Source organism: Heloderma suspectum, chromosome 4, assembly GCF_057233095.1.
Source record: "Heloderma suspectum isolate Gila_16-S chromosome 4, 16-S_ref, whole genome shotgun sequence".
NCBI lineage: Eukaryota > Metazoa > Chordata > Lepidosauria > Squamata > Helodermatidae > Heloderma > Heloderma suspectum.
In genome coordinates, this window is record NC_139461.1 from 48,380,576 (window position 1) to 48,407,966 (window position 27,391).

Consider the following 27,391-nt stretch of genomic DNA (forward strand, 5'->3'; position numbering starts at 1 on the left):
CTCTGGAGTCTTATGAAACCAATAGAGCAACAGTGCACTCCAACATAGCCTTAGAGTGCAGTCTTGTGCTCCCTAGGAGGGTGTCCAGGGACCACAGGACAGGGCAGATCCTGCCCCCAGGCCATAGACACAGCTACAACCTGGGGGGGGGGGATCCAAGCAGGGATTCCCCTTTCTCACCCACCATGGAATGCTCCACAGTCAGGGAGAAAAGAAAGGGAATGGTGGGTGGGGAGGGGAGAGATGTGGATCCATGGATCCACAACCCTCTCTGTCAGCTCAGCTGTCAGCTCAGCTTACCACAGCAAGGTAAGTCAGCTAGATGGGCTGAGAGGCCTGTCTAGCTGGGAGCGCTTCTAACGTAGTACAGGAGGCAAAAATTACTCTGTCTTAACAGCATCAGTCCTTTAGGAGTGCGCTCTTAAAAACTTAACAGTAGACCCCAACTTGAATTCCAGCGGATCTTAATATTATGAAATGGAATATATTTAATGCTGGGCTGACTGGCTTGCACATGTGGAGTGTATAGCAGTGCTCCAGACAAACGTTCCATTTCATTATACGTAGGCCAGCCTTGAAGCTACAATATGATTTAATATTGCTGCCTGCCTCAGACCAAAAATGTTCAGCGCTGGAATTCCCAGTAGTATCATGACTTAAAAGAAACTCTGCATATGGTTTTTGTGACATATGACACTATAGATAATGTGCTAGCCCCCCTTTTTTCCTGACACAAAATATTAATAATGTATTAAAGGAAAATGTTGTAAAGTCATTCAAGCCATTCATTCTGCCATGGGCTCTCTTGTACATAAATGCTTGTATAAATAAGCAATCCGTTATGAGACAAAATCTGAAATTAACTAACTGTAGCAACTGGTGATCAATTCTATAACAAATCCTGTTGTATCCCTTTTCAACAGCATCATGTCAAAGATTCTTGCCAATGAAATGATATATGGTCCTAAATAAACCGTTTTGCCTTTGAAAGCTGATTTAGTTTTTGCAGGTGTTTTAATATAAGATTCCATATTAATGAAAAATCCTATATTGAGCTATTTATAATGCAATGCATTCTCATGCAATTTATATTTTCTCCAGTATATTCTATACAACCAAGCTATGGAATTCCGTCATCGATGTCTTACATATACAAAAGAAGAATTTAATCTGGTATTAGAAAGGTGATATTAAATAATTTAAAACTGTTTCTAGGACATATGTTCACAGAACAGATAATGGAGGGGAGAGACAGTTAAAGAGCATATATTTTAATTATTTAGTATCTTAGGCCTGATTCTCTAGTTTTTTACCTGAAAGTTAGCTTTCACCACTACATGCAGACTCCTGGCTGAGCAGAGCAGAGGAAGCTACTCCAGCTGGTCTAGGGGCTATACAAGCAAGCAAGCTCCCAGAGAGTGAGCAATCAGAGCAAGCAAACAGGAGTTCATCTGGGGAAGCCAAGGGGGAGGCCCCTAACTATATTTATTTCTTTTTCTTGTAACACACACTTCCATACCAGTGGGACTCTGTTGTTAACCTCCAGTGAACAGAGGACAAAGCATAGGCTATCCCAGTACAATCAGAAAGCTAGAAACATAAAGGGAATAGAGACTATGGAAGGAAAAGACTCTCCAGTGGTAGTGACCTGCAAGGTGTGTGCAGTGTTTGTTTTCTTGCCTGAGATCAACATGGCCTACACCTGCAACAAGTGCAAGTTGATGACACTGTTGGAAGAAAAAGTAAGATGAAGAGTTCTTAAACAGAACGGTGGAACTACAGCAGCAAAGTGAAGTAGAGAAGCTAGAAGAGCAACAGCAAGCTGAGGTAAAAGAGGAAAATGCTGAGGCAAGGAAAAATTAAGTAGAGGATACTCCTTGGAAAAGGGTGACAGGAGCAGAAGAACTAGAAGCCACTCCTCACCAGTGGAAGCAGAGGAACTGTGGAACCATTTTCAGGTACTTGAGGATGAGACTGGAGGACAACCTGCAGAGGAAGAATTACAGGGGACCCAGCACGAGAATGAGCAAGAGGCTGAAGGTCAGTCAAGCAGAGCCAATGAAACCAAGTCCTACAACAACAAGAAGAGAAGAGTAGTACTAGTGGAAGACTCCTTGCAGCATGGGATTGAAACCTGAGTATGTTGTGAAGACCCATGGATTTCCCAATATGCCGTCTCCCAGGAGGATGGATTACAGACTTGACTGAAGGGTTGCTTACACTCATAAAGCCCACTGACAGGTATCCCTTTCTTCTCATCCAAGTGGGAACAAATGATACCGCCAAGTGGAGCTACGAAGAAATTTGATGGTTTGGGCAGGAAACTCAAGAACTTTGAGGCTCAGATAGTTTTCTTATCCATCCTTCCAGTAGTTAGAAGAGGGAAGGGAAAGAAAAATACTCCAGGTGAATGACTGGCTATGAAGGTGGTGCCGATGAGAGAGATTTGGATTCCTGGACCATGGGCTATACTTCCTGGAAGATGGAATGCTGGCAAGGGATGGGTTGGATCTCACAAGGGCTGGGAAGAATGTGTTTGGCCACAGCATGAAGAACTTCATCAGGAGGGCTGAATCCTATGGGGGAGGAAGACATAAAGTTGAGGATAAAAATGATGAAGGCTTATGCACTACAATGGAGACAGCAGATCTAATAGCTCCCAATAATAGTCTTCAAAAAATGTAGAAAGAAAGCCAGACTATAAAGCACATGGTCTTTGATGTCTATATACTAATGCCCAGAGTACGGGAAACAAACAGAACAAACTTGAACTCGTAATACGGGAGGGAATTTATGACTTATTAACTGAAACTTGGTGGGATGACTCCCATGACTGGAATACAGCAATTGAAGGATATAACTTGCTCAAAAAGAACAGGAGGAAGAGAAAAGGAGGTGGAGTCACACTATATGTTAAAAATACATATCTCTGCACAGAAATACAGGAAGATGATCTTGGTAGCCCCATCGAGAGCATCTGGGTTAAAACAAATGGAGCAAAGAATAAAAGGAACATGGTGGTCAGAGTCTACTACCAGCCACCCAATCAAGGAGAAGACAAGGATGAAACTTTTGAAAAGCAAATAGCCAAGGTTTCAAAGAAGCATGATGTCGTAGTAATGGGGGACTTCAATTTCCCCAGTATCTGTTGGGAGACAAATTCTGCAAAACATGACCCGTCCAAGAGATTCCTGACTTGTGTGGCGGATAACTTCCTCCTATATAAAGTAGACGAAGGAACTAGAGGATTGGCTATCCTTGACTCTATCCTAACCAACAGAGATGACTTGGTGGATAAAGTAGCAGTTACGGGAACTCTGAGGGAAAGTGGCCATGTTATACTTGAGTTCTTGGTTCTAAAGGAAGCAAAAGTTGAGTGTAGCCAAATGCGTACCCTGGATTTTAGGAAAGCCAATTTTAATAAACTCAGAACAATGATAAGTAAGGTCCCATGGCAAGTGACTCTAATGAGAAAAGAAGTCCAAGATGGGGGGGAGTTTTTAAAAAAGGAAATTCTGAAAGCACAATTGCAAACAATTCCAACAAGAAAAAAAGGTGGAAGACAACAGAAGAAGCCAATGTTGCTTCACAAAAACTTTAGAGATGACCTGAAAACAAAAAAGGACACATACTGTATAGGAAGTGGAAGGAAGGCCAAGCTACAAAGGAAGAGTACAGGCAGGTAGCACAGAATTGCAGGGATGGCATCAGGAAGGCTAAAGCTGAGAACGAGCTGAGGTTAGTGAGGGATGGTAAAAGCAGCAAAAAGGCTTTGTTCAGATATGTGCATGGTAAAAGACAGAGGAAAGAAATGGTGGTTCAACTATTCATTGAGGATGACAAAATGACCCCCCTGGTAAAGGCAAAGTACAGGCTGAAGGGGCAATACTGCAGCTTGAGATCGATAGGCATATGGTCAAGGAACACCTAGGGTTGGCGGAGAATTTCTCCCCGAAACTTCAGGGGGCCGAGCGCCAACGTGTTCGGCCCCCCGAACAAGTTTCGGGGAGAAATTCTCCGCACCCCCCCCCCGCACCCCGCACCCCCCCCCCCCGGGACGGGACTTACCTTTGGCAAATGTCCCTCCCGGCAGCAGGTCCGGCCGGCGGTTCGTCGGGTCTTCGTCAGGGGCGGGGTGGCAGCCAATCTTTCGACCGGCTGCCGCCGCCGCCATTCCAATAAAAAAAAAAACACGCCCCTGTGATAGGCTACGTGATGATTAACGTAGCCTATCATGGCTAGATTTGCAAAGTCAGCTGTGATAGGCTACGTAAATTGTCACGTAGCCTATCACAGGTGACTTAAAAAAAAAAAAAGCGTGTACGGATAATGGCGGCCCCCATAGGGAGCCGCCATTCCCATTCCTTATTTGGTCGTTGTAGTCTACGTAAAGGTTTACGTAGACTACAGCGAAAATAAGGGCAACGCAAATAGCGTTGCCCTTATTTTCGCCGTAGTCTACATAAACCTTTACGTAGACTACAGCGACCAAATAAGGAACGCGAATGGCGGCTCCCTATGGGGGCCACCATTTGCGTACGCGCTTTTTTTTCTTTTTTTTAAAAAGTCACCCGTGATAGGCTACGTGACGATTAACGTAGCCTATCACGGCTGACTTTGCAGATCTAGCCGTGATAGGCTACGTTAATCGTCACGTAGCCTATCACGGGGGCGTGTTGTTGTTTTTTTAACTGTTTAGTTTGCAGCCGGGCGAGGCGAGGCGCCTCCTCCCCGGCCTGAATTTCAGCCGGGTGAGGCGGGAAGCCTCCCCCCCGGCCTGAATTTCGGCCGGGTGAGGCGGGAAGCCTCCCCCCCCGGCCTGAACTTCACGGGGGGAGCAGCGAAGCACCTCCCCCCCACCGTGAAAAGCTTCGAGGACAGGTAAGGGACTTTCGTGTACCCCTAGGAACACCTAATTACTTTGAATGAGTTCAAATCTCCAGGGCCAGATGAACTTTCTGAAGAAACTGGCAGAAGAACTCTCAGAACCACTGTCTATTCTCTTTGAGAAATCATGGAGGACGAATGAAGTGCCAGATGACTGGAGGAGGGCTAATGTTGTCCCTATCTTCAAAAAGCACAAAAAGGAGGAACCTGGGAACTACAGACCAGTCAGTCTGCCATCAATCAATTCTGGAACAGATTATAAAGTAATCAGTCTGTAAGCACCTTGAAAACAATGCAGTGATTACTCGAAGCCAACATGGATTTATCAAGAACAAATCCTGCCAGACTAATCTTATCTCATTTTTTGATCAGGTAAACTCCCTTGTGCACTGTGGGAATGCTGTGAACATAATATATCTCGACTTCAGCAAAGCTTTTGACAAAGTGCCCCATGATATCCTGCTTAGCAAACTAGTAAAAAGTGGGCTAGATGAAACAAGTACCAGGTGGATCCACAGTTGGCTACAGAATTGCACTCAAAGAGTGCTTAGCAATGGGACCTCCTCAAACTGGGGAGAGGTAACAAGTGGGGTACTGCAGGTCACAGTCCTGGGACCAGTGCTCTTCAACATTTTTAATAATGACTCAGATGAGGAGGTGCAGGGAATGATTATCAAATTTGCAGATGACACAAAATTGAGTGGGATAACTAATACACTGAAAGCCGGAAACAAAATTCAAAGTGATCTTGAAGCTTGATAGACTGGAGTGCTGGGCAGAAGACAACAGAATGAAATTTAATAGGGATAAATGCCAAGTTCCGCACCTAGGAAAAAGAAACCAAATGCACAGTTACAAGATGGGGGATACTTGGCTCAACAATACTACAAGCGAGAAGGATCTCGGAATTGTTGTCGATCACAAGCTGAATATGAGCCAACAATGTGATGTGGCTGCAAAAAAGGCCAATGCTATTTTGGGCTGCATTTATAGAAGTATAGCTTCCAAATCATGTGAAGTACTAGCTCTCCTCTACTCAGCACTGGTTAGGCCTCATCTTGAGTACTGTGTCCAGTTTTGGGCACCACACTTTAAGAAGGATGCAGACAAACTGGATAGGATTCAGAGGAGGGCAACAAAGATGATCAGGGAACTGGAAACAAAGCCCTATGAAGAGAGACTGAAAGAACTGGGCATGTTTAGCCTTGAGAAGAGAAGGCTGAGGGGAGATAGGATAGTGCTCTTCAAGTACTTGAAAGATTTTCACAGAGAGGGAGGCCAGTGTCAGGGTGGACACTGAGCCCATAGAATCCCAGAGTAGTTCTGATTCTGAGGAAGAGCAGTCGCTCCTGGGAGAGGATTGCGCTCCTCTTTCCCAGGGCCCACAGCTGATGGAGATTCCTCCCACCAGCATTCGTACATTAGAAAGCAGTCCAGGGAGTGACCGAGCACAGATAGCAGACTTGGTGGATGCGCGACGCAGACGCAGAGAGCGGCGCCAGATGGAGGGCGTGGAAAGGAGGTGTAGTGCCCGGTTGGCGCACAAACAAAGGCTGCGCCCAGAGGATCCAAGAGAAAAGGGGAGGGACTCTCCCTAGTCCTTAAGTTCAGGGGTCTGCCAGTAATTCCTTTTCAAACGGGGACCAACTGTTCCAACTTAGGGCATAGGTACTCTGCTGCTCAGATCTAGTTGCTACCTGTAGAGTTGTTAAGTTGTAAAAGAAGAATAAAGCTTTGAAAGGAATCCCTTTGTCTGTGTCTGGACTTGGCTACTGGATTAGACTGAGAGAGGCCTCCAAGGAGCCCTTGACAGCCAGGATCTCTTCTTGATCATCCCAGAATGCAGGACACGGGATAATGGGCTCAAGTTACAGGAAGCTAAATTCCGGCTGAACATCAGGAAAAACTTCCTGACTGTTTTAGAGCAATAGGACAATGGAACCAATTACCTAGGGAGATAGTGGGCTCTCTCACACTGGAGGCATTCAAGATGAAGCAAGAGAGCCATCTGCCAGGGATGCTTTGGCTTGAATTTCTGCATTGAGCAGGGGGTTGGACTCAGTGGTCTCATAGGCCCCTTCCAACCCTACTATTCTGATTCTGTGATCCTATGTAGAACATTAAAAGTCTATTTATCCCCACAGTTTGGCTTATACCCCAGAACAGCACTGCCCAATCAGGTGCCCTCAAGATGTTTTGGAGTATCCCAGCCAATATAGCAAATGGTCAGGGATGCTGGGAGTTCTAGCTCAAAACAGCTGGAGGACACCAGGTTGGGGAAGGCTGCCCCAGAACATATCGGAAACAGCTGGTGCAGTCTGCATATCATCCTGGATGGTGCCCCTGATAAGGGCTTCTGATTTTATACTAGGACATTTAGTCCATCTCACACTGTAGTATCCCTCCCATACACTATGATATTGAGAGAGAAGGCCCTGCATTTTGCACTTCCTAAAATCTGCCATCTCTAAAATGCAGCTCTCTCCCCATGGAGGGCAGCCAGGATCAAGTTCTACAAGCACTGAAAGGGAAGTTTCAAGATCTTCCTTTGTAAAGTGAAAAAACATAGACGATTTATTGTGACAGAAATATTGCATGAGTTAACTATAACTAGTGATGGTTGAAGTTACCCCACCACATTAGTTATTTTCTCAGAAAGTAATGAATTCATCCATGTAATCTCAGATGAGAGTTCTCCTTTAATATCTCATTCTGTATATACGAGTTTTTGCACATGCACAATATCAAATTGCATTTTAGGAGCCGTAGTTTGGAATCACATAGAGCATCAATATGTTGCACGTCATCACAGTATGTACCCGTTCCTGATTGGTTGTTTCCACATGGCCTTTCTGTGTAATGTTTACTCACCATCATCAATCAATATATGGAGGAGAGATACGTATATGGATTGGTATAGGGAGGTGTATACAAGCTACATGGATGTTTCTTTGAACATGATTGGTTTCTGTAAAGTGTTCAAATGCCAACCTTTTCCTAAAGGGTTAAAGTAACATCATCACATTTCCTCTTGCACGAAAAGGGTGGAAGGAGCAATCCTATGGCCCTTGGACAGCATCTGAGAGGCCATAGATATTTCAAATTCCCCAGTCCGAGGAGACAGTGCTCAGAGGGATGAATCAGAGCGCTGACACACACACACCTTACAACTGGTACAAATAGAACTGCCAGCTGCTCTCCAAGGTCAGGAATGCAACCTTTGAGAAGAGGGCATCTTGGTGGGTGGGGGGAGACTGGAGAGGCCAGGACACAAGCTATCCTGAGGACTCTCCAGCCTCCTTCCCTCCTCCTCCGAAGCACTCCAGATAGATGGGCAAAAAAGCCCATCTAGGACAAAATGCGGGGCAGGAGGACGGGGAGGGGGGGAGATCACCTCCACCGTTCCTCCCACCCTGCACTGGATGCTCGCAAGCCTCTGAGTTCAGGGGCTTATGATCATTGACGGTGCAGCCTATAGGATTATGGCCTAAACCAATTAACCCCACATATACACAGAAATGCCAGAGTTTAGATGCAGATTACGCATGCTCTGAAGCTTGCAATCTATTTCAAAATTAGCAAACAAATTTATAGGACAGCAATCCAAGCTTGCTACAAATGTGAGCATTACAAATGGACAAGCTTCAACTAACAAGCCAAGTAATTACGAAATCGGTAGGATCACTAATTATAGCTCTGGGTTTATTGTGGATGATGTGAGGACATTGGCTTTTGAACACTGTATATCCTTTTCTGGAGAGTGGTGATAAGCAGGAGGGAGGGAGAGGACAGGTAGGTAGGTAGGTAGGTAGGTAGGTAGATGGATGGATAATTTGGACAGGTTTTCAAATGGTAGGCTGGGATTCCTACTCATAATAACATTTACTCACAACGTGTTTAAGCCTGCTGCTTGAGATGGCAGGTAGGTGTCTACCTTTGAGTAAATCTACATTTAAGAACATGTGGTGGGGTAAGATAGGACCAGGTGGGGTTGGGAAGAAATGGGACACAGAATGTAGCAGCCAAGCAAATCCAGGACCATTTATGGGCTGAATCTACACATAGCATTTATACCGTTATCATACTGTTATCATAACTATTGGAACACATGACACCAGTGAGATGTAGAAGATCTAATGAGTTTAGAAGAGGGTTGCAGTTTTATAAAGTTTGAGAAACTGCAATCAGTGTTTGATGGAGTACTGTTGCAGTCAGCTGAAAACTCTTGTTGATTCCAGCATGTATTTCAACTCAGGATGGTTGTCAAGAAACATGACAGTTGAGAAATTTTGGGAACAAGCAGTGAAGAGGATAGAAACCTGGCATTTAGCACTTGTCTGTACTGATTACTTAGATGCACTTAGCTTGCGTTTGTACCAATTACGTAATTACTTGTCAGAGAGTTATGAGTGCCATGGCAGGAACAGAGCCTACTCAGCTCAACAGAAAATAGAAAATTCAGAGTTAAGCAGAAAAATCAAGATCTGGGATAACCAGAATGAGAGAATTTCTGGCAACAATCCCTACATGTTAGATGATTTCTAGTATTTTAAATACACCAATCGACATGTGCTCTAGCAATGGAGCAGAGATCCATGAGAAACATTTGCTGCTGCCAGTCCACCCACTACCACCACCTGCCTGTTCTCCCTGGGTTGTGATTCAAAGCAAATTGGTCACTGCTCATTTGAACAGATGGGAATTCAAAGGCAGGGGCAAATGATTACTTGGTTGCTGATGGCACCTATTTCAGAAACACCTGATACAATCCTGTGTTGTTGGCCACCATTACACTGAAGGTTCCTGAATTTTTTTTTAACATTTATGTCTGTTTAGGAGAATTTTAAACCTACCTTTCCAAATACAAATATTCCCCCACATTTTCATGGTAAAACAAACTTCAAAATTAACATTAAAAACAATAAACAAAAGAACAATAATAAGAAAAAAAGAGCATTAACAGATTGCAAACCATGAAATCTTTAAAAATACAGCAACAGAGAGTAACACACAGCAACAAAGCCACTAACCTATCCTCGTTGTTAAAAGCACTCAAATAAAAATGTTTTAGGGCCCACCTGAAAGAAAATTGGGAGGGAGCTCAATGTATCTCTCAGCGAAGGGAGTTTTGTGTTTGTGACCTTCTGTATTCAACTCTTTAAAGTGGTTCTCAGGATCAAATTCACTGTTTTGCCTTTTTCCATATTCTCTACACTGGTGATTTGTGTTGTTGAGTAATTAATTATTATTTATCTAGCACTGTCACTGTGCCTGGCACACTGCCGTGTAATAACTAAAAGACAGATCTCTGCCCCAAAGCGTTTACAATATTTAGGGTGGTTAAAACTAAAAGGGATTGTGAAGAGCTCCAAAAGAATCTCTCCAAACTGGGAGAATGGGCATCTAAATGGCAAATGCTGTTCAATGTGTAAATTGAAGTGTAAATTGATGCACATTTGGGCAAAAAATCCCAACTTCAGGTATAACCTGATGGGATCTGAGCTAACAGTGACCAACCAAGAAAGAGATCTTGGGGTGGTGGTGGACAGCTTGTCAACCCAGTGTGCAGCCACTGTAAAAAGGCAAACTCCATGTTAGGCATAATTAGAAAAGGAATTGAGAATAAAACTGCCAATATCATACTGCCCCTATACAAATCTATGGTGCGACCACACTTGGACTACTGTGTCCAGTTCTGGCCACCACACCTAAAAAAAGATATTGTAGAGCTGGAAAAAATGCAGAAAAGGGCAACTGAAATGATCAAGGGGCTGGAGCATTACCCTTATGAGAGAATGTTGCAACAGCTGGGATTGTTTGGCTTGGAAAAAAGGGTAAGGGGAGATATGAAAGAGGTCTACAAAATTATGCATGGTGTGGAGAATGTGGATAGGGAGACATTTTTCTCCCTCATTCAAAATACTAGAACCCGGGGTCATCCCATGAAGCTGATTGGTGGGAGATTCAGGACAGATAAAAGGAAGTATTCTTCACACAGCACATAGTCAAACTGGGGAATTCGCTACCACAAGACATAGTGATGGCCACCAATTTGGACGGCTTTAAAAGGGGGTTAGATAAATTCCTGGAGGAAAAGGCTATTAATGGCTACTAGTCGTGATGGCTCTGTGCTAACTCCAGTACCAGAGGCAGTATGCCTATGTACACCAGTTGCTGGGAAACATGGGCAGGAGGGTGCTGTTGCACTCATGTCCTGCTCGTGGGTTTCCTGTGGGCAGCTGGTTGGCCACTGTGTGAACAGAGTGCTGGACTAGATGGACCCTAGGTCTGATCCAGCATGGCTCTTCTTATGTTCTTTTGTTCTTATCCAAACACCTAAAGTTTTACTTGCTTTACGGATGCACTAAGTGCTTTATTCAGTATACCAAACAAATGCTTCAAATACATTTTTATTAACAAATCATTTTTGATCAATGCACAGGTGATCTGGTAACAGTGTATACACCTATATATATATTGGATCAATTAGTTGGATCCAGACTAAGTTAGTTGAGTTTAGGTCTCATTGAAATCAGTAGGATAAATTAGTCATGATTTTATTAAAGTCCCATCAATTTCAATGGGAGTTACGTGCAGCTAAGTAAGTGGGGATCCAACCGATTGATCCATTATTTGAACTGTCTGCCTACTCTTCTGATCCTTGACTTTATTTGCCCTTGCTTCCTTAGCACATTACAATATACTGGTGTAGGTGTGCCACACAATGTCAGCTAAATGTCTGAAAGTTTTAAAAATGGGTGAACTCGGGTAGTTCTGCTACAAAAAAAAGTCTAGTAATCAATGGAAACCAGCCAGACCCCAACTTTGCAGAATCAAGACACTACTAGGCATCACTAACATGTGTGTCTAGATCAGGAGTGTTGTATCTCTTTCAGCCCAAGGACAGAATTTACTTTCAGAGAAGTTCTTGGAGGGCACATTCCAATGGTTGGAGGGGTTGAAGGCATAGAGGTGGGGTGACAGGTAAATACCAAAAATGCTAACATAATTTAGCTAAAAGCTCTTCCAGTAACTGAGCTTTAGGAGATGCATTTCAGGCTTTTAGAATGAGAAGAAAAAACATAAGATCATAAGAATAGCCATGCTGGATCAGACCAAGGTCCATCTAGCCCAGCACTGTGTTCACAAAGTGGCCAGCCAGGAACCCACAAACAGGACCTGAGCGCAACAGTACCCACCCACCCATGTTAAATTATTTTGCTTTAAGTGGGAAGCTGGCATGCTGTGGAGCAAAGGACTGCCCTCCAGCACCACCTTGATTTGGGTTCAAGAGACTGGTTTTGAGTTTTGGAATTCAAACCCAACCTCTACCTTGTATTCTTGGGCAAGTTACTTTTCTGTTGGTCATAACAACATAAGAAGAACCTATTCAAAAGCTGGGAAATCACCAGTCAACTGGGTAAAGGGGAAGGGGCTTGGCCTTCTGGGGAACCCCAGAGGGCCACTTTGAGACCCCAGGCCAGCCAGATTTGGCCCACAGGCCTAAGGTTCAACACCCCTGGCCTAGATCATCAGCACATGACAGCATCTGGAGCAGTTCAGGAAAAGTCCTGGATGGCAACAATTCCTCCCTATTTGCTTCCTGTAGTTGGACTGTGGCTCAGTGATAGAGCAAGTGGTTTGCATGAAAAAGATCCCAGGTTCAATGGTCTGACTCGGGATAAGGCAGCTTCCTGTGTTTCACCACCATGGATGCACAAGACAAACCCAGAAGGACTCAGGGGTTCTGTGCACGTGACAGTCTGCTGCAGAGTGCAGTTGAGGCCTCACTGCCAGATACATCTGCAGCTGGGAGAAGCAAGGAGGGACCAAGCGGCACTCTGCAGAGCACTGCTTGCACTGAAGCCTCTAGATGCAGGTGCACACCAAAATGTCACCCATGTTCAGGCAGCACCTAGAGGCCTGCCAACATCTAGATTAGCCTTCTCCAACTTGATGCCTTCCAGATCATTTGGACATCAACTCCTTTTGGCTCCAGCCAGCATGGCCAATGGTCAGGGATGCTGGGAGTTGTACTCCAAAACATCTGGAGGGCATCACATTGGGGAAGGCTGATCTAGAACAAGACAGAGCCCACAACTGATTGTCAGGGTGCCAATTGGGTGAGAAAGACTGCTGTGATTGACACTGCATAGCAACCATATGGTTGCGGAATTCACGCACATGTTAAAGCTACTTGGGATCATACCATGGCAAAGTGTGTGTGTGTGTGAAGAAGACCTAAGCTAAGAAGAAGTTTCAAAGGCAGTGAAAACTGAAGGATATAATAGGTATGACTTATATATTCTAATGAATGCTCAGTGGACACAGCATTTCCGGGCTACAGCTCAGTGAGCGCTGTCAGTCAATGAAAGAAGGTCCTTTGAGTATCAACTTAATTCCTCATCTTCTTGTCCTGGACACTTATCACTGATCCTCTGTTCTTTCAGCCAGTCATTATGCAGACTTCTGGTCTCAGAGAAACATATGCATTGTCATAAAAGATTAGCCAGAGCTTGACTCACTGAATAGACTTGCTTACTCTTCTTCAGCTATAAAAAGCTGAAATGTAGGAAGCTAATCCTCATTTCTAATTGTTGACAGGAAAATGCTGTTCTATATGTATGTATGATCTCTCTCTTTCTCTCTGTTCACAAGTCCTGTTTGGTCTCTCTAATCCATGAAAGACACTGTAAGAGTCAAACTAGACATTACACTAAATGCATAGCTATCTCCAGATTACGTCGAAATATTTTTTAACTTTAATACTCAGTTCAGGGGGGTAATTTTCATTGGTCTGCAGTGCACAGGGAGGGAATGTTTAACCTTTCTGTCCCCAGCCATGCTGAAAATCACTCCCTGTGCTGCATTTACCTCCCTTTGGCCCCAATGGCAGCTTTGTTCTTTAAAAAAGGCAAATTGCAGCAAAAGGGAGGATTTTCATTGGAATCACAGCTGGGGCAGGAAGGGTTAAAGTGGTGCTGTGCCGAAAATTTCTCCCACATTTTCTTCAACCATTCGCATTCAACTTAACAGAAGAGAAATTGCTTTTGAGAAGAAATTCAGTGGTGAAGACATTTGGGAGAAATTCTCATGGATTGGGTTTGGGTTTCTTGGGCTTACCTTGCTTAGGAGGTGGCCAAGGATTGAGCACAGGTGTTCTGTTGTTCATTGTACAATCATCTCTCTGGCTGCCTGTATCCTCCTCAGCTTCCTACACTTCAGCTAAAGCCCAGCAGAAGCCATCATGAGGTAATTTCTCCCATAGGGCTTTTTCAGATCAAGACATGCAAGCAAGCTGGGAAGCTAGCTGTAATTAGGTAAGCTCAAAAACTCCACAGACATAAACTATAAAACATCCTGAATGAGGCAGAACAACAAGTTGCTCTACAAGCCCTGCCAGTGGGGAGCCCTACCTGGGAGAAACTTGAGAATTTTTCCTCCCCCTGGAGAAATTCAGTGAAATTTTCTCCCAAATTTCTCTGCCCACAAGTAAGCTGGAGAATTTCAAGAGGCCGTTTGCACACAGCTCTAGGTTAAAGGGTTTTCACTGGGATCCCAATGCACCATGTTTCCAATGGAAATTGCCTCTCCCCATACCTAGTATTAGATTTTTAAATGCCCTGATGTAGTTGCCAGCTACACATTTAGCGTGACGGTAAGCTGGTGGCAGATCAAGGGAGAGTGAGAGGGCTTAGCAGTTTAGCATTACATCTTAATGCAGCCAGTATCTCCTAGCTTCAGCTCTGATACATTCCATACTTATTACTATGACTGGACTGTAAGGCTGAATCTACACATAGCTGTTTTACCATTATCATACTGCAATGATAACTACTGATGCACATGGCACCAATAGTTATCACTGCAGTATGACAACAGTAAAACTGCTATGTGTAGATTCAGCCTAAGCTAGATCCAACGCTATCATTTCACTGATGGAAGTAGTTCTGTCAGTGGAACTGGGAGGGGTGATTCCCCCTCCCCGCACAGCCCCCTGTGCCCCCTCAAAATCTCCTGAGGGGGGGCTGCAAAACCCTCCAGAGCAAATTTTCAGGCTTTCAGACTTCCCCACCCCTACCCCTGCACTAGTGGACTTCCACTAGCATGGCATTGGATTTAACCCAAAGTAGCACATGCAAACAAAAGAGAAGCTACGGCAACATATTTAGTTTCTGGTGATGACGCCACAGCAGTCGGACAAGTAACTATAGGGAAGAGCGAGGGAGGTGGTGAGATATGGCAATTATTAATCTGCCTCCCATAATGAAACATCCTAGAGGTACAGCTGATTTGAGGTATTTCTTGCCATGTTTCCTTGTGCCGTAAAGAGCTATTAATCTTTTTTAGTTGCACTCTTATAGTAAAATATTTTAAGGTGCAATCCTGTGCACGTTTAGACATTAAATAAGTCCTACAACTCCTTTCTAGTTGTAACACAAAGAAGTCCTACAACTAGCTGCTTTAGACAGCTTCCTATCAGGTCTCCGGGCCACTTTCCTCCCCGAAGCTGTGGGAGGAGGAGGAATCGCCCCTCCCAGTTCCACTGACAAAAACTCACATCTAGCCACAAACAAACGCAGGGCGGCTGGAGCACAGAGAGTATCCCCTGCATGCTTCATCTGCCTTGCATAGGATAGGTATCAGCCTCTGAGTTTGGAGGCTGATGGCTCTCTTAATAGGATTGCACCCTAAGACACACAGAATATTTCCATGTCAACAAGCAGGATTCTAGACTGAAAGCAAATAAATATATACAATATAATTATTATGAGTTGTCTGATGCATAATATACTCTTAGCAGAACTGGAGTGGAGTAGGGTGTCAAAGAATATACATGTCCTCCCGAGCTCTGTTATCATAGCCATCATTTTGGAGGAGCCATTAGAAATATGTGCCTGACTGACTATCCAAGGATAAAACATTCCCCGCCCCGCACTAAATATTGGCATTTTATGTTAGTACAGTACATAACTTATACTAAGGCTATGTATAGTATGCACTTAACTGATTCTCCTCAATGTTTCTATAATTATCAAGATTCATGTAAAGACAATTCAGTCTGATTTGATCTTCACATCTTTATTTACGGGGAGGGAAAGAACAAAATAAAATACTCCTTAATACATTTCATCAACATCAATGTCAGCAATTAGCATTAGAACTGATTATTAAAATGTAGAGGTTTGGTAGTTACAGATTGCTTGAATTTCTAAACAGAAGTATTAAGATGCCTCTGTGAGAGAAAAGATATAGCATAAGCTTTAAGATGTGTAATTTATAATGCACACATTTTAAAACGGTAACATATTATTGAGACAGATTAACAAATTATTGTGCATTTTGGTTTGTATATTTTATTATTTGTTACATTTGTATTCTGTCCTTCTTCCAAGGAAATCAGATCAGAACTTAGCCTCACAACCACCCTATGAAGTAGGCTAGGCTGTGCAATAGTAGAGTCACCGAAGATAACCCAGCAAGCTTTATAACGGTACAGTTTCCCATGTCCAAGTCTGGCACTCTACAACTCTCCCTAATATGCAGGAGTACTTCTTGGTGGTGGTTACTTTTGTAATAGTAGCCACTAGGGTCATTGCACTGGCCAATACAAGTTGCAAGCAAACCATTTTCAAGGACCAATGATGGTCTATGTCAGGGGGCCCTAGCTGGCCTCCTTCAGTCTACTCCAGTAGCCAACTCCAGACACAGACAAAGGATTATTTTCAAGGCTTTATTCCTTTTACAACTTAATAATTCTATCACCAGCAACTAAGCTATGAACAGCAGCATAACCTATGCCCCAGGTTGGAAACAGTTGGTCCCCGTTTGAACGAGAATCACTTGCAGACCCTGAACTTATGGGCTAGGGAGCATCCCTCCCCTTTTCCCTTGGGTCCTCTGGACGCGACTGTTGCTTGCGCGCCAAACAGGCGCTACGCCTTCTTTCCACACCCTCCATAGCTCGTCACTCTTTGCGTCTGCATCGAGCATCCAGCCAGCCCTCCTCCTGTGCTCTTTCACTCCCAGGACCGCTATCTATGTCTGGAATGCCAGCAGGAAGAATCTCTGCCAGCTGCAGGGCCTGGGAGGGATGAGCGCGCTCCTCTCCCACGGACAGATGTTCCTCCTCAGAATCAAAACTGCTCTGAGGTTCTATGGGCTCAGTGTCCACCCTGACAGCCTATTCCTGTGCACTCTTGAATCTACAGGAAGCAGTGTCTTGATTGGACACGAGCTCCTTAACTTGGGTGCAATCCTATGCATGTTTAGACAGACAAAAGTCCTACAACTCCCAGCATTCCCCATGCAGTCTTGCTGGCCTGGGTACTGCTGGGAGTTACGGAACTTTTTTCTGTCTAAACATGCATAGGATTGCACCCTTAGGCAGCAGTGATCACCAAGCCTAGCCTTTTAGGCAGTGCCAGAACAAGATGGCTGGGGGAGTCTTTTCCAGCTTGCTGTGCAGTCTCCAGCATTGCTGCTATCTTCAGCAAGCAGAAGAGAGAAGAAACAGGGAGGGAGGGAAAGAGAAGAATCCACAACTGACATTGCAGCACAGGTCAAGAGAACGTGAAACCTGCTCCACTTTATAAGGGGGGGAGATGCTATTTTCCCCATTCTTGCCATGGATTGGTACTACCCCAATAAGGAGACATCAAAGAGAAGCACTCCCTTGGATGTTTCTCCCTTGGGGTCATTCTGAGGGCACGAGTGTCATCCCATGCAGCCTTGGGAAGGGAAGAGATGGCTAAGATCTTAGAACACCATTGGTGTGAGGACCCACATTTGGGAAGAAGGACCAGAAGCATCACTGGGGACAGAACACGGATTTCAACCTGGTATAGCTCCTGACTCAAGATAGGGACAGTGATAGGTCTTAAATTCCAATGTGTCAGGAAGAATGAGTGGTCGTCTTCTTGAGATGCTATTTTTCTGTGTTCAGATGCTAGTTGTCTGTGTATTCTCATGAAACAGAATTCAAATATGTGATTCCCCAACCTACAGATTCTGAAATGGTGCCTTCTAGGAAAAGCTTTAGCACATGATGCTGTTGATGGTGTAGACTGGCCCATTCATTATATGGACCGACAAGAATTATTCAAAGAGCTATCCCAGGAACACAAAACATTGCAGTTAATCCACTCGAATAGTAACATTGGCTAACATCCAAAGGCCCCTTAGGGCGCAATCCTATGCCTGTTTAGACAGAGAAAAGGCCTACAACTCCCAGCATGCCCCAGCCAGCCTGGCTGGGGCATGCTGGGAGTTGTAGGCCTTTTCTCTGTCTAAACAGGCATAGGATTGTGCCCTTAGAATCACATTACTCAAATAGTTTCCTCAAGTTTGAGAGGGACTTGTAAAGCTGCTTTCAAAACAGGTGGGGATGGAAAGTGAGCACTTGGAAGCCTTCACATCTCTATCAATCACTGGAATGCAGAGTTGTAAACCTGTACTGACTTGTTATTTTATGGACATGCAGTGTAACTTCCATTGGTTTATTTTTCAAGTATTGTCTGTTTCAGACAATTATTTTGACTTGGGACCAGCTCAAGCCATAACTCTTTTGGTGTAAGTAACAGTAACGGACATGAAATTAATCAAATCGTATTAATCAGAAAGACTTATTTATGACTTGACAGTTTCTCACAACTCCTGTGAATCTTAAAAACGACAGTGTAAAATTAAATAAATATTCTCTTTATGCATTACAAACTTGCTGCCAAGCTATTTTCTTATAATCCTATCCCATTTACTAATGCTATATTGCATCACCTTTATGCAGAGCATCAAAGTGACGATGGTGTCTATGTTTTTAGGATTAAAGTTAAAATGCCAAGTAAGATTAATTAGAAAAATTAATAATCTCAGGGTAGCTAAATGTCAGCTTAAAGGACTCTTTCTCAGTGACTCAGTTATACACACCCTCCGTCAAATTTACATTTCATACCTATATAAACATCTGTTTTGCAGCTGTTCTACAAGCCATTTGTTGAAACACAAATCTAGGAAACCAAGGAAATGCAACAGCAATTATTAGTGTGACAATCATCATGCCTTATAAACATCACTGTATCAGTCCAACTAAGTCATAATGTACCTGTGAGGGAATTTTTCAATTTCACCATGTCCTACGAATGTCCATTTCAAAAGGAGATAAACAAATATCTCCAGGCAATTTAACCCCATGATTCAGACTTAGCTTTTCAGTCTTTTAGAGCTTTTCTACACAAGGCATTTAATGTGGATCTCCCTGCCTTCAGAGGAGGCACCAACGTTGTGTTGCTTCTGGTGCCTCCTGAAGACATTGTGATTTCGAGAGGCCTTCCTTGAGTGACCAGCTACGATTTATTAAATTCAGAATTTCATTCTTTTCAAATGTTTTAATTGTTTTAACATGGTGTTCTCTTCTTTAATCTCTGCTGGTCACCACTCCAAAATCTTTTGATGTGGAGTGGTATATAACTATTGTAAATAAATAAATAAATAAATAAATATTGCGTGCTTGTCCTTCCTTTCTCGCTGTTATTTATGGATTCTTTACATGATGCCATGACCCTCCAGTTTCGCTTCTGTTTTTTAAGAGCACTTTTCCAGCAGAGGTTTAGAACAGGGAAAAAGGAGTGTTATTTGTGAAAGCAAAAGAAAATGTATTTTCCTACTAGTGTAATTGTGTTATTCTGCTATAGCACAGTGTCACCTAGAGGTTATGTGGTGGAATAGCAGGAAAGAAAAAAGCTCTTTGTGTAGAGCTTTAATCTCAATTCTGCAACAAAACTGAAAGTAGATACAGTAGATTAAAAGCCTCATGTAGAAAAGCTCTCTAACTAAAACTATTGGAAAATTCAAAGTTCCAGGAACCAGCTCAATGCTGGCTTTCTTGAACAAAGTCCATTTCTTTTTAAAATATTTTTTTCTCTCCAGAATGTACCTTGGGCAAGGCTGTCAGTACCTTGACAGCCTTGCCCAACCTGGTGCCCTACAGATATTTGCAGGCAGCTTCCATATCTCTCCTTCTCCTTGCTCTCACTAGCAACCTCATGTTTCTTATAATATGTAGCTCTGCACCTTTAGTTTCCAAAATATTTTAAATGCTAGGTATCTAGTCTACCTATTAACATCAGGTGCTAGGATCTAAACTCTAAGGAACAGGCACCAGTTTTTTACCCCCTGTGCTCCCATGACAAGGGAACTGCAGGAATTTCACTCCAGTCAGAAGCTGCCTGTCTGGAAAACAGACAGATCTATAGTCCAATGACCCACAGTTTCTGATGCCATGCTACCCTTCCCTCTATGTTCTGGTTCACTGCTACTTTCAACTCTGAAGATCTTGTTGCAAGAACTTGACCTGGAATATCCAAGCTCTTCTGTCTGATGCCCCTTCTTGATCCCTCAGTACCAGTGTAGTGTCAACTTCAGTCTTGTCTATCACTTCCACTCTTGGAGTGTCTACTTTGTTTTGCCCACCTGGCTTGCTGCTCAATTTCTGGCCTTGCTTCACACTGTGGATCAGATGTGGATGTGAACCAAACTTTGCTGACATAATAATGAACATGATTGGGGGTTATGGCCGAAGGCTATGGGCTTAATCCTGGTGTGTGTGTGGGGACCACCTGCAGTGCCTCTCCACATTAACTCATGTGAGATCTGTAAACTGAGTATTAGCTGCACAAGATAAATTAAACCAACCTTTCCTAACCTGATGCCCTCCAGATGTGTTGGCCATGTCTTCTGGGGATGATGGCAGTTGTAGTACAACAAATCTGGAGGGTGCCAGGTTGGGGAAGTCTGGATTAGATCAAAATCAGTCAAATATATAAAGAATTAATGCCTTCAGTCTGATAATTTTTCTGTGCTGTGCCACTTCTTCCTTTGTCTTTAGATTCTGTCTCCCCTTTAGATAGGTCTTCTCTTTGATTTCTTGAGAATGGATGTTCTGCTGTACCTAACCAGCAGATGGTTATCCAATTTACACTTGTCTTTGTGCACTTTCTGTTGAATCCATGCAAGACTTTATTCTCAATTTAAGCATCAATTTTCTCTAATAAATACCCTAAATGCTGTTATTCGCTATCTGATTTTAGATGCAGCAGCTCCTCCAGAAGGAGGACCTGAGCCCACTCAGGCTGAACAGTCCACTGAACCTGCTGGGGCAAGACAAGAGGAAGAGGTGCAGCCAGTCAAAGAAGAGAAAGGAGGGACAGCAGAGTGAGTAACATAAGACCCTGGTCATCATTCATAATAAATCTAGGGCTGAAAAATGGTGCTGAATAATCATAAATCTAGCGTTCAAAAATTGCAAAGATTTCTACTTTCGTGCATCCAAATCAATCCTCTGGCATCATAATCCTCCACTCCTCTGGCATTGCCACCCATACCCCTGCCTGAATTCCTCCAGCTTAAACACAATAACCACCAAAACTGCCCTTTTCCTGTCTCCCAGTCCCAGCATCTGGTGCTTAGTGTGGCTTCTAAATAAAGTGGTGATTGAATGAATAGATGGCTAATTTTACTCTTGCTCTCTGCTTGGCGAGAGAGGAAGACCTAGAGCCCCACATCAGCCTGGGAGAAGGGTCTTTACAAGCCAGTTGGTGTTGTTTTGTTCAGTCGCTTCCGACTCTTTGTGACTTCATGGACCAGCCCACGCCAGAGCTTCCTGTCAGCCATCGCCACCCCCAGCTGCCCCTAGGTCGAGTCCGTCACCTCCAGAATATCATCCATCCATTTTGCCCTTGGTCAGCCCCTCTTCCTTTTGCCTTCCACTTTTCCTAGCATCAGCATCTTCTCCAGGGTATCCTGTCTTCTCATGATGTGGCCAAAAGGACTTCAGTTTTGCCTTTAATATAATTCCCTCAAGTGAGCAGTCTGGCTTTATTTCCTGGAGTATGGACTGGTTTGATCTTTTCGCAGTCCAAGGCACTCTCAGAGTTTTCCTCCACCACAGTTCAAAAGCATCTATCTTCCTTCACTCAGCCTTCCTTATGGTCCAGCTCTCACAGCCACAGGTTACTACAGGGAATACCATTGCTTTAATTATGCGGACCTTTGTTGTCAGCATGATGTCTCTGCTTTTAACTATTTTATCAAGATTTGTCATTGCTGTCCTCCCAAGAAGTAAACGTCTTCTGATTTCCTGGCTGCAGTCAACAAAGTCTGTCACTGCCTCCACATTCTCTCCCTCTATTTGCCAGTTATCAATCATGTTGGTTGCCATAATCTTGGTTTTTTTGAGGTTTAACTGCAACCCAGCTTTTGCACTTTCTTCTTTCACCTTCGTCATAAGGTTCCTCAGCTCCTCCTCACTTTCAGCCATCAAAGTGGTATCATCTGCATATCTGAGATTGTTAATGTTTCTTCCAGTGATTTTAACTCCAGCTGTGGATTCATCAAGCCAGCACGTCGCATGATGTGTTCTGCATACAGGTTGAATAGGTAGGGTGAGAGTATACAACCCTGCCATACGCCTTTCCCAATCTTAAACCAGTCCGTTGTTTCATAGTCTGTTCTTACCGTTGCTACTTGGTCATTATACAGATTCCTCAGGAGGCAGACAAGATGACTTGGTATCCCCATACCACCAGGCTGTTCAGTCGTTAAGTCGTGTCCGACTCTTCGTGACCCCATGGACCATAGCACGCCAGGCCTTCCTGTCCTCCACTCTCTCCCGGAGTGTGCTCAAGTTCATATTCATTGCATCGGTGATGCTATCTAGCCATCTCATCCTCTGCCGTCCTCTTTTCCTTTTGCCTTCAGTCTTTCCCAGCATCAGGGTCTTTTCCAGTGACTTTTCTCTTTGCATTAGGTGGCCACAATATTTGAGCTTCACCTTCAGTATCTGTCCTTCCAATGAGCACTCAGGGTTGATTTCCATTAGGATGGACTGATTTGACCTCCTTGCAGTCCAGGGAACTTGTAAGAGTCTTCTCCAGCACCACAGTACAAAAGCATCAATTCTTCTGCGATCAGCCTTCCTTATAGTCCAGCTCTCACAGCCATACATTACTACTAGGAAAACTGTAGCTTTGATTATACGGACCTTTGTAGGCAAGGTGATGTCTCTGCTTCTTACTATGCTGTCTAGGTTTGCCATAGCTTTCCTTACCAAGAAAGTAAAATCTGTCACTGCTTCCATTTCTTCCTCTTCCATATGCCAGGAAGTGATGGGGCCAGATGCCATGATCTTAGCTTTTTTAATGTTGAGTTTCAAACCAGCTTTTGCACTCTCCTCTTTCACCCTCAACAAGAGGCTCTTGAGATCCTCTTCACTTTCTGCCATTAGGGTGGTATTGTCTGCATATCTGAGGTTATTGATAATTCTCCCGGCAATCTTAATTCCAACCTGTGATTCATCCAACCCGGCATTTCTCATGATGTACTCTGCATATAAGTTAAGTAAGCAGGGCAACAATATGCAGCCTTGTTGTACTCCTTTCCCAATTTTGAACCAATCGGGTGTTCCATGTCTGGTTCTTACTGTTGTTTCTTGACCCTCGTACAGGTTTCTCAGGAGACAGGTAAGGTGGTCTGGTACTCTCATCTCTTTAAGAATTTGCCAGAGTTTGTTGTGATCCACACAATCAAAGGCTTTAGCATAGTCAATGAAGCAGAAATAGACGTTTTTCTGGAATTCTCTTGCTTTCTCCATGATCCAGTGAATGTTGGCAATTTGATCTCTAGTTCCTCTGCCTCTTCGAAACCCAGCTTGTACTTCCAGTAGTTCTCGGTTCACAGACTGCTGAAGCCTAGCTTGTAGGATTTTGAGCAAAACCTTGCTGGCATGTGAAATGAGTGCAGTTGTACGGTAGTTTGAACACTCTTTGGCATTGCCCCTCTTTGGAATTGGAATGTAAACCTTACCTTTTCGTCTTGTGGCCACTGTTGAGTGTTCCAAATGTGTTGGCATATTGACTGCAGCACTTTAACAGCATTATCTTTTACGATTTTAAATAGCTCAGCTGGAATACTGTTATCTCCGCTAGTTTTGTTGTTACTAATGCTTCCTAAGGCCCACTTGACTTCACTCTCGAGGGTGTCCGGCTCAAGTTCAGTGACCGCACTATCATGGCTAACAGGGACATTAAGATCTTTCCTGTATAGTTCTTCTGTGTATTCTTTCCACCTCTTCTTAATCTCATCTGCTTCTGTTAGGTCCCTGCCTTCTTTGTCCTTTATCATGCCCGTCTTTGCATAAAACGTTCCCTTGAGAGCTCCAATTTTCTTGAAAAGATCTCTAGTCTTTCCGATTCTATGGTTTTCCTCGATTTCTTTGCATTGTTCATTTAAGAAGGCCTTCTTGTCTCTCCTTGCTATTCCCTGGAACTCTGCATTCAGTTGGATATATCTTCCCCGTTCTCCCTTGCTTTTCGCTTCCCTTCTTTCGTGAGCTACTTGTAAAGCCTCATCAGACATCCACTTGGCTTCCTTGCATTTCTTTTTCTTTGGGATGGATTGAGTTGCTGCCTCCTGAACAATGTTACGGACCTCCGTCCATAGTTCCTCAGGCACTCTGTCTATCAGGTCTAATCCCTGAAATCTATTCCTCACCTCCACTGTATATTCATAAGGGATATGATTTAGGTCATACCTGAATGGTTTAGTGGTTTTTCCTATGTTCTTCAATTTAAGCCGAAATTTTGCAATAAGAAGCTCATGATCTGAGCCACAGTCAGCTCCAGGTCTTGTTTTTACTGACTGTATAGAGCTTCTCCATCTTTGGCTGCAAAGGACATAATCAATCTGATTTCGATATTGACCATCTGGTGATGTCCATGTGTAGAGTCGCCTCTTGTGCTGTTGGAAAAGAGTGTTTGCTATGATCAGCGTGTTCTCTTGGCAAAACTCTATTAGCCTTTGTCCTGCTTCAGTTTGTACACCAAGGCCATGCCTGCCTGTTATCCCAGTGATTTCTTGACTTCCTACTTTGGCATTCCAATCCCCGATGATGAAAAGGACATCTTTTTTTGTAGTTCATTCTAGAAGGTGTTGTAGGTCTTCATAGAACCGATCAACCTCAGCTTCTTCAGTCTCAGTGGTTGGGGCATAGACTTGAATTACTGTGATGTTGAATGGTTTGCCTTGGATTCGTACTGAGATCATTCTATCATTTTTAAGATTGTACCCCAGTACTGCTTTTCCCACCCTTTTGTTGACTATGAGTGCTACTCCATTTCTTCTAAGGGATTCTTGCCCACAGTAGTAGATATAATGGTCACCTGAATTAAATTCACCCATGCCTGTCCATTTTAGTTCGCTGATTCCCAAGATGTCGATGTTCAATCTTGCCATCTCATGTTTGACCACCTCCAGCTTACCTTGATTCATTGATCTTACATTCCAGATTCCTAAACAATATTGTTCTTTACAGCATCGGACTTTCTTTTCACCACCAGACACATCCACAGCTGAGTGTCCTTTGGGCTTTGGCCCAGCCGCTTCACTCTTTCTGACGCTACTTGGAAATTCCCTCTGCTCTTCCCCAGTAGTATATTGGACACCTTCCGACCTGAGGGGCTCATCTTCCGGCATCATCTCTTTTAGCCTTGTGATACATTCCATGGGGTTTTCTTGGCAAGAATACTGGAGTGGGTTGCCATTTCCTTCTCCAGTGGACCACATTTTATCAGAACTCTCTGCCATGACCTGTCCGTCTTGGGTGGCCCTGCACAGCATAGCTTATGGCTCCACCGACTTAAGCAAGCCTCCTCACCACAACAAGGCAGTGATCCATGAAGGGGATACCACCAAGAACTTGCCACAATTTGTTATGATCTTACAAGCCAGAGGGGACAAGAAATGGATACATCTGACCAGGGCCCAGGGTAGGCTAGACTGAGCAATTGCAAATAAGCTCATTACCTTGAGCAGGAAACTGAAGCTAAATTGTAACAGATCATGCTTAACAATGGAATCCTGTGCATATCTACTCAAAAATAAATCTCACTGTTTTCAGTAGAGCTGGCTCTTAGGTAAGCATGGAGGAAAGGGCTGCTCTGTGGTAGAACACACCCTTTGCAGAAAGGCCCAGGTTCCAAGCCTGACATCTTCACCTAGAGCTAGGAACGATTCCTCTCTGAAACCAATCAGTGCAGACCAGGGATGGTCAACCTGCAGACTGCATGAGGCCCTCAGAGGCCACCTGTGCAGCCCACTGCAGATTCCCAGTGCCTCTGCCCCTCCTTCCCGAATCCTCACACCCCACCGAACCTCTGTTACTAGGGATGAGGGTGCATGGGGATGAGTGTCCCATCCACCCACTACCCTAGCACTGTCAGGCTCCCAGTAGCCCACCATACAGCTAGCTGTTGGGAGCCCATTGATGCTGGGAAGGAGGGTACACAAGGAGAGTCATCCCTGCACACTTTCTTTCCCAGTGCAATTGGGCTCCCAAAAGCTAGCTGTTTGGTGTACATGTACTTAGACTTAGATACAGTTGGGCAGCCTTCCCCAACCTGGTGTCCTCCAGAAGTTTTAGACAACAACTCCCATCAGCCCCCACCAGCATGGCCAGTTGTCAGGGATAATGGGAATTGTAGTCCAAAATATCAGGAGGGCACCAGGTTGGGGAAGGTTGTAGTAAGGTATAGGGGACTAGGTTTCTCTCCCCGGGCCGCCCAATTTATATCCCACCTTTTTGCCTGACAACAGGCCTCAAATGTGGCTGTCGATAAGCAAAAAATATTATTTTTTAAGGCAGTAGCCTTAAAAGGGTCTGTGGGAGTGATGACATGAAAGTCCACTCCTCAGTGCTTAGGTGTTGCTGCTACTGCTGCTTCTGTTATGCTTTTTCCAACTGCTGCTCAAATGCATTTTGATTCTCCATCCCCTGTCCATGATGCATCATTTTAGGGATGTACGAAAGTCATTTACCTTTTCGAAGGGTGACTTTCGCGGTGGGGGGGAGGCACTCCGTCCCTCCCCCCAAAATTCTGGCCGGGGGGGAGGCGCTCCGTCCCTCCCCCCCGAAATTCTGGCGTGGGGGAGGCGCTCTGTCCCTCCCCCCCGAAATTCTGGCAGGGGGGAGGCGCTCCGTCCCTCCCCCCTGAAATTCTGGCCGGGGGGGAGGCACTCCATCCCTCCACCCCCCAAATCCTGGCCGGCCAGCTCCACAAATGGCGGAGGCCATAGCTGCCACCTTTTGCGTCCCTGCAGTCAGCCATGATAGGCTACGTAAATGTTTACGTAGCCTATCACGGCTGATTTAAAAGGAAAAAAAAGTGCGTATGCAAATGGCGGCGCCCATGGGCGCCGCCATTTGCGTTCCTTATTTTGGCACGTCTTAGTCTACGTAAACATTTTTTTTTTACTGGAAATGGCAGCGGTGGCAGCCAGTCAGAAGACCGGCTGCTGCAGCCGCCACTGCCGCACCGCCGCCGCACCACCGCCGCACCACTGCCGGAGCCACCGCCGCCAGGAAGATTCGCCCAAGGTAAGTCCCGTCCCGGGGGGGGTGGGAGGGCAGACCGTTCTGCCACTGATTTGGGGGGGCCGAATGTGCTGGCATTCG

General features: G+C 44.4%; 1 protein-coding gene across 1 annotated transcript in view; it reads left to right on the plus strand.

The window, feature by feature from the left end:
- CNGB3 (cyclic nucleotide gated channel subunit beta 3) overlaps positions 1-27,391 on the plus strand; it is a 109,304-nt gene that overhangs the window by 13,273 nt on the left and 68,640 nt on the right. Inside the window, exons 3-4 of the mRNA XM_084851453.1 lie at positions 20,973-21,096; positions 22,284-22,286. Coding sequence (XP_084707579.1) covers positions 20,973-21,096; positions 22,284-22,286 — 127 coding nt within the window. The remainder of the gene's footprint in view (positions 1-20,972; positions 21,097-22,283; positions 22,287-27,391) is intronic.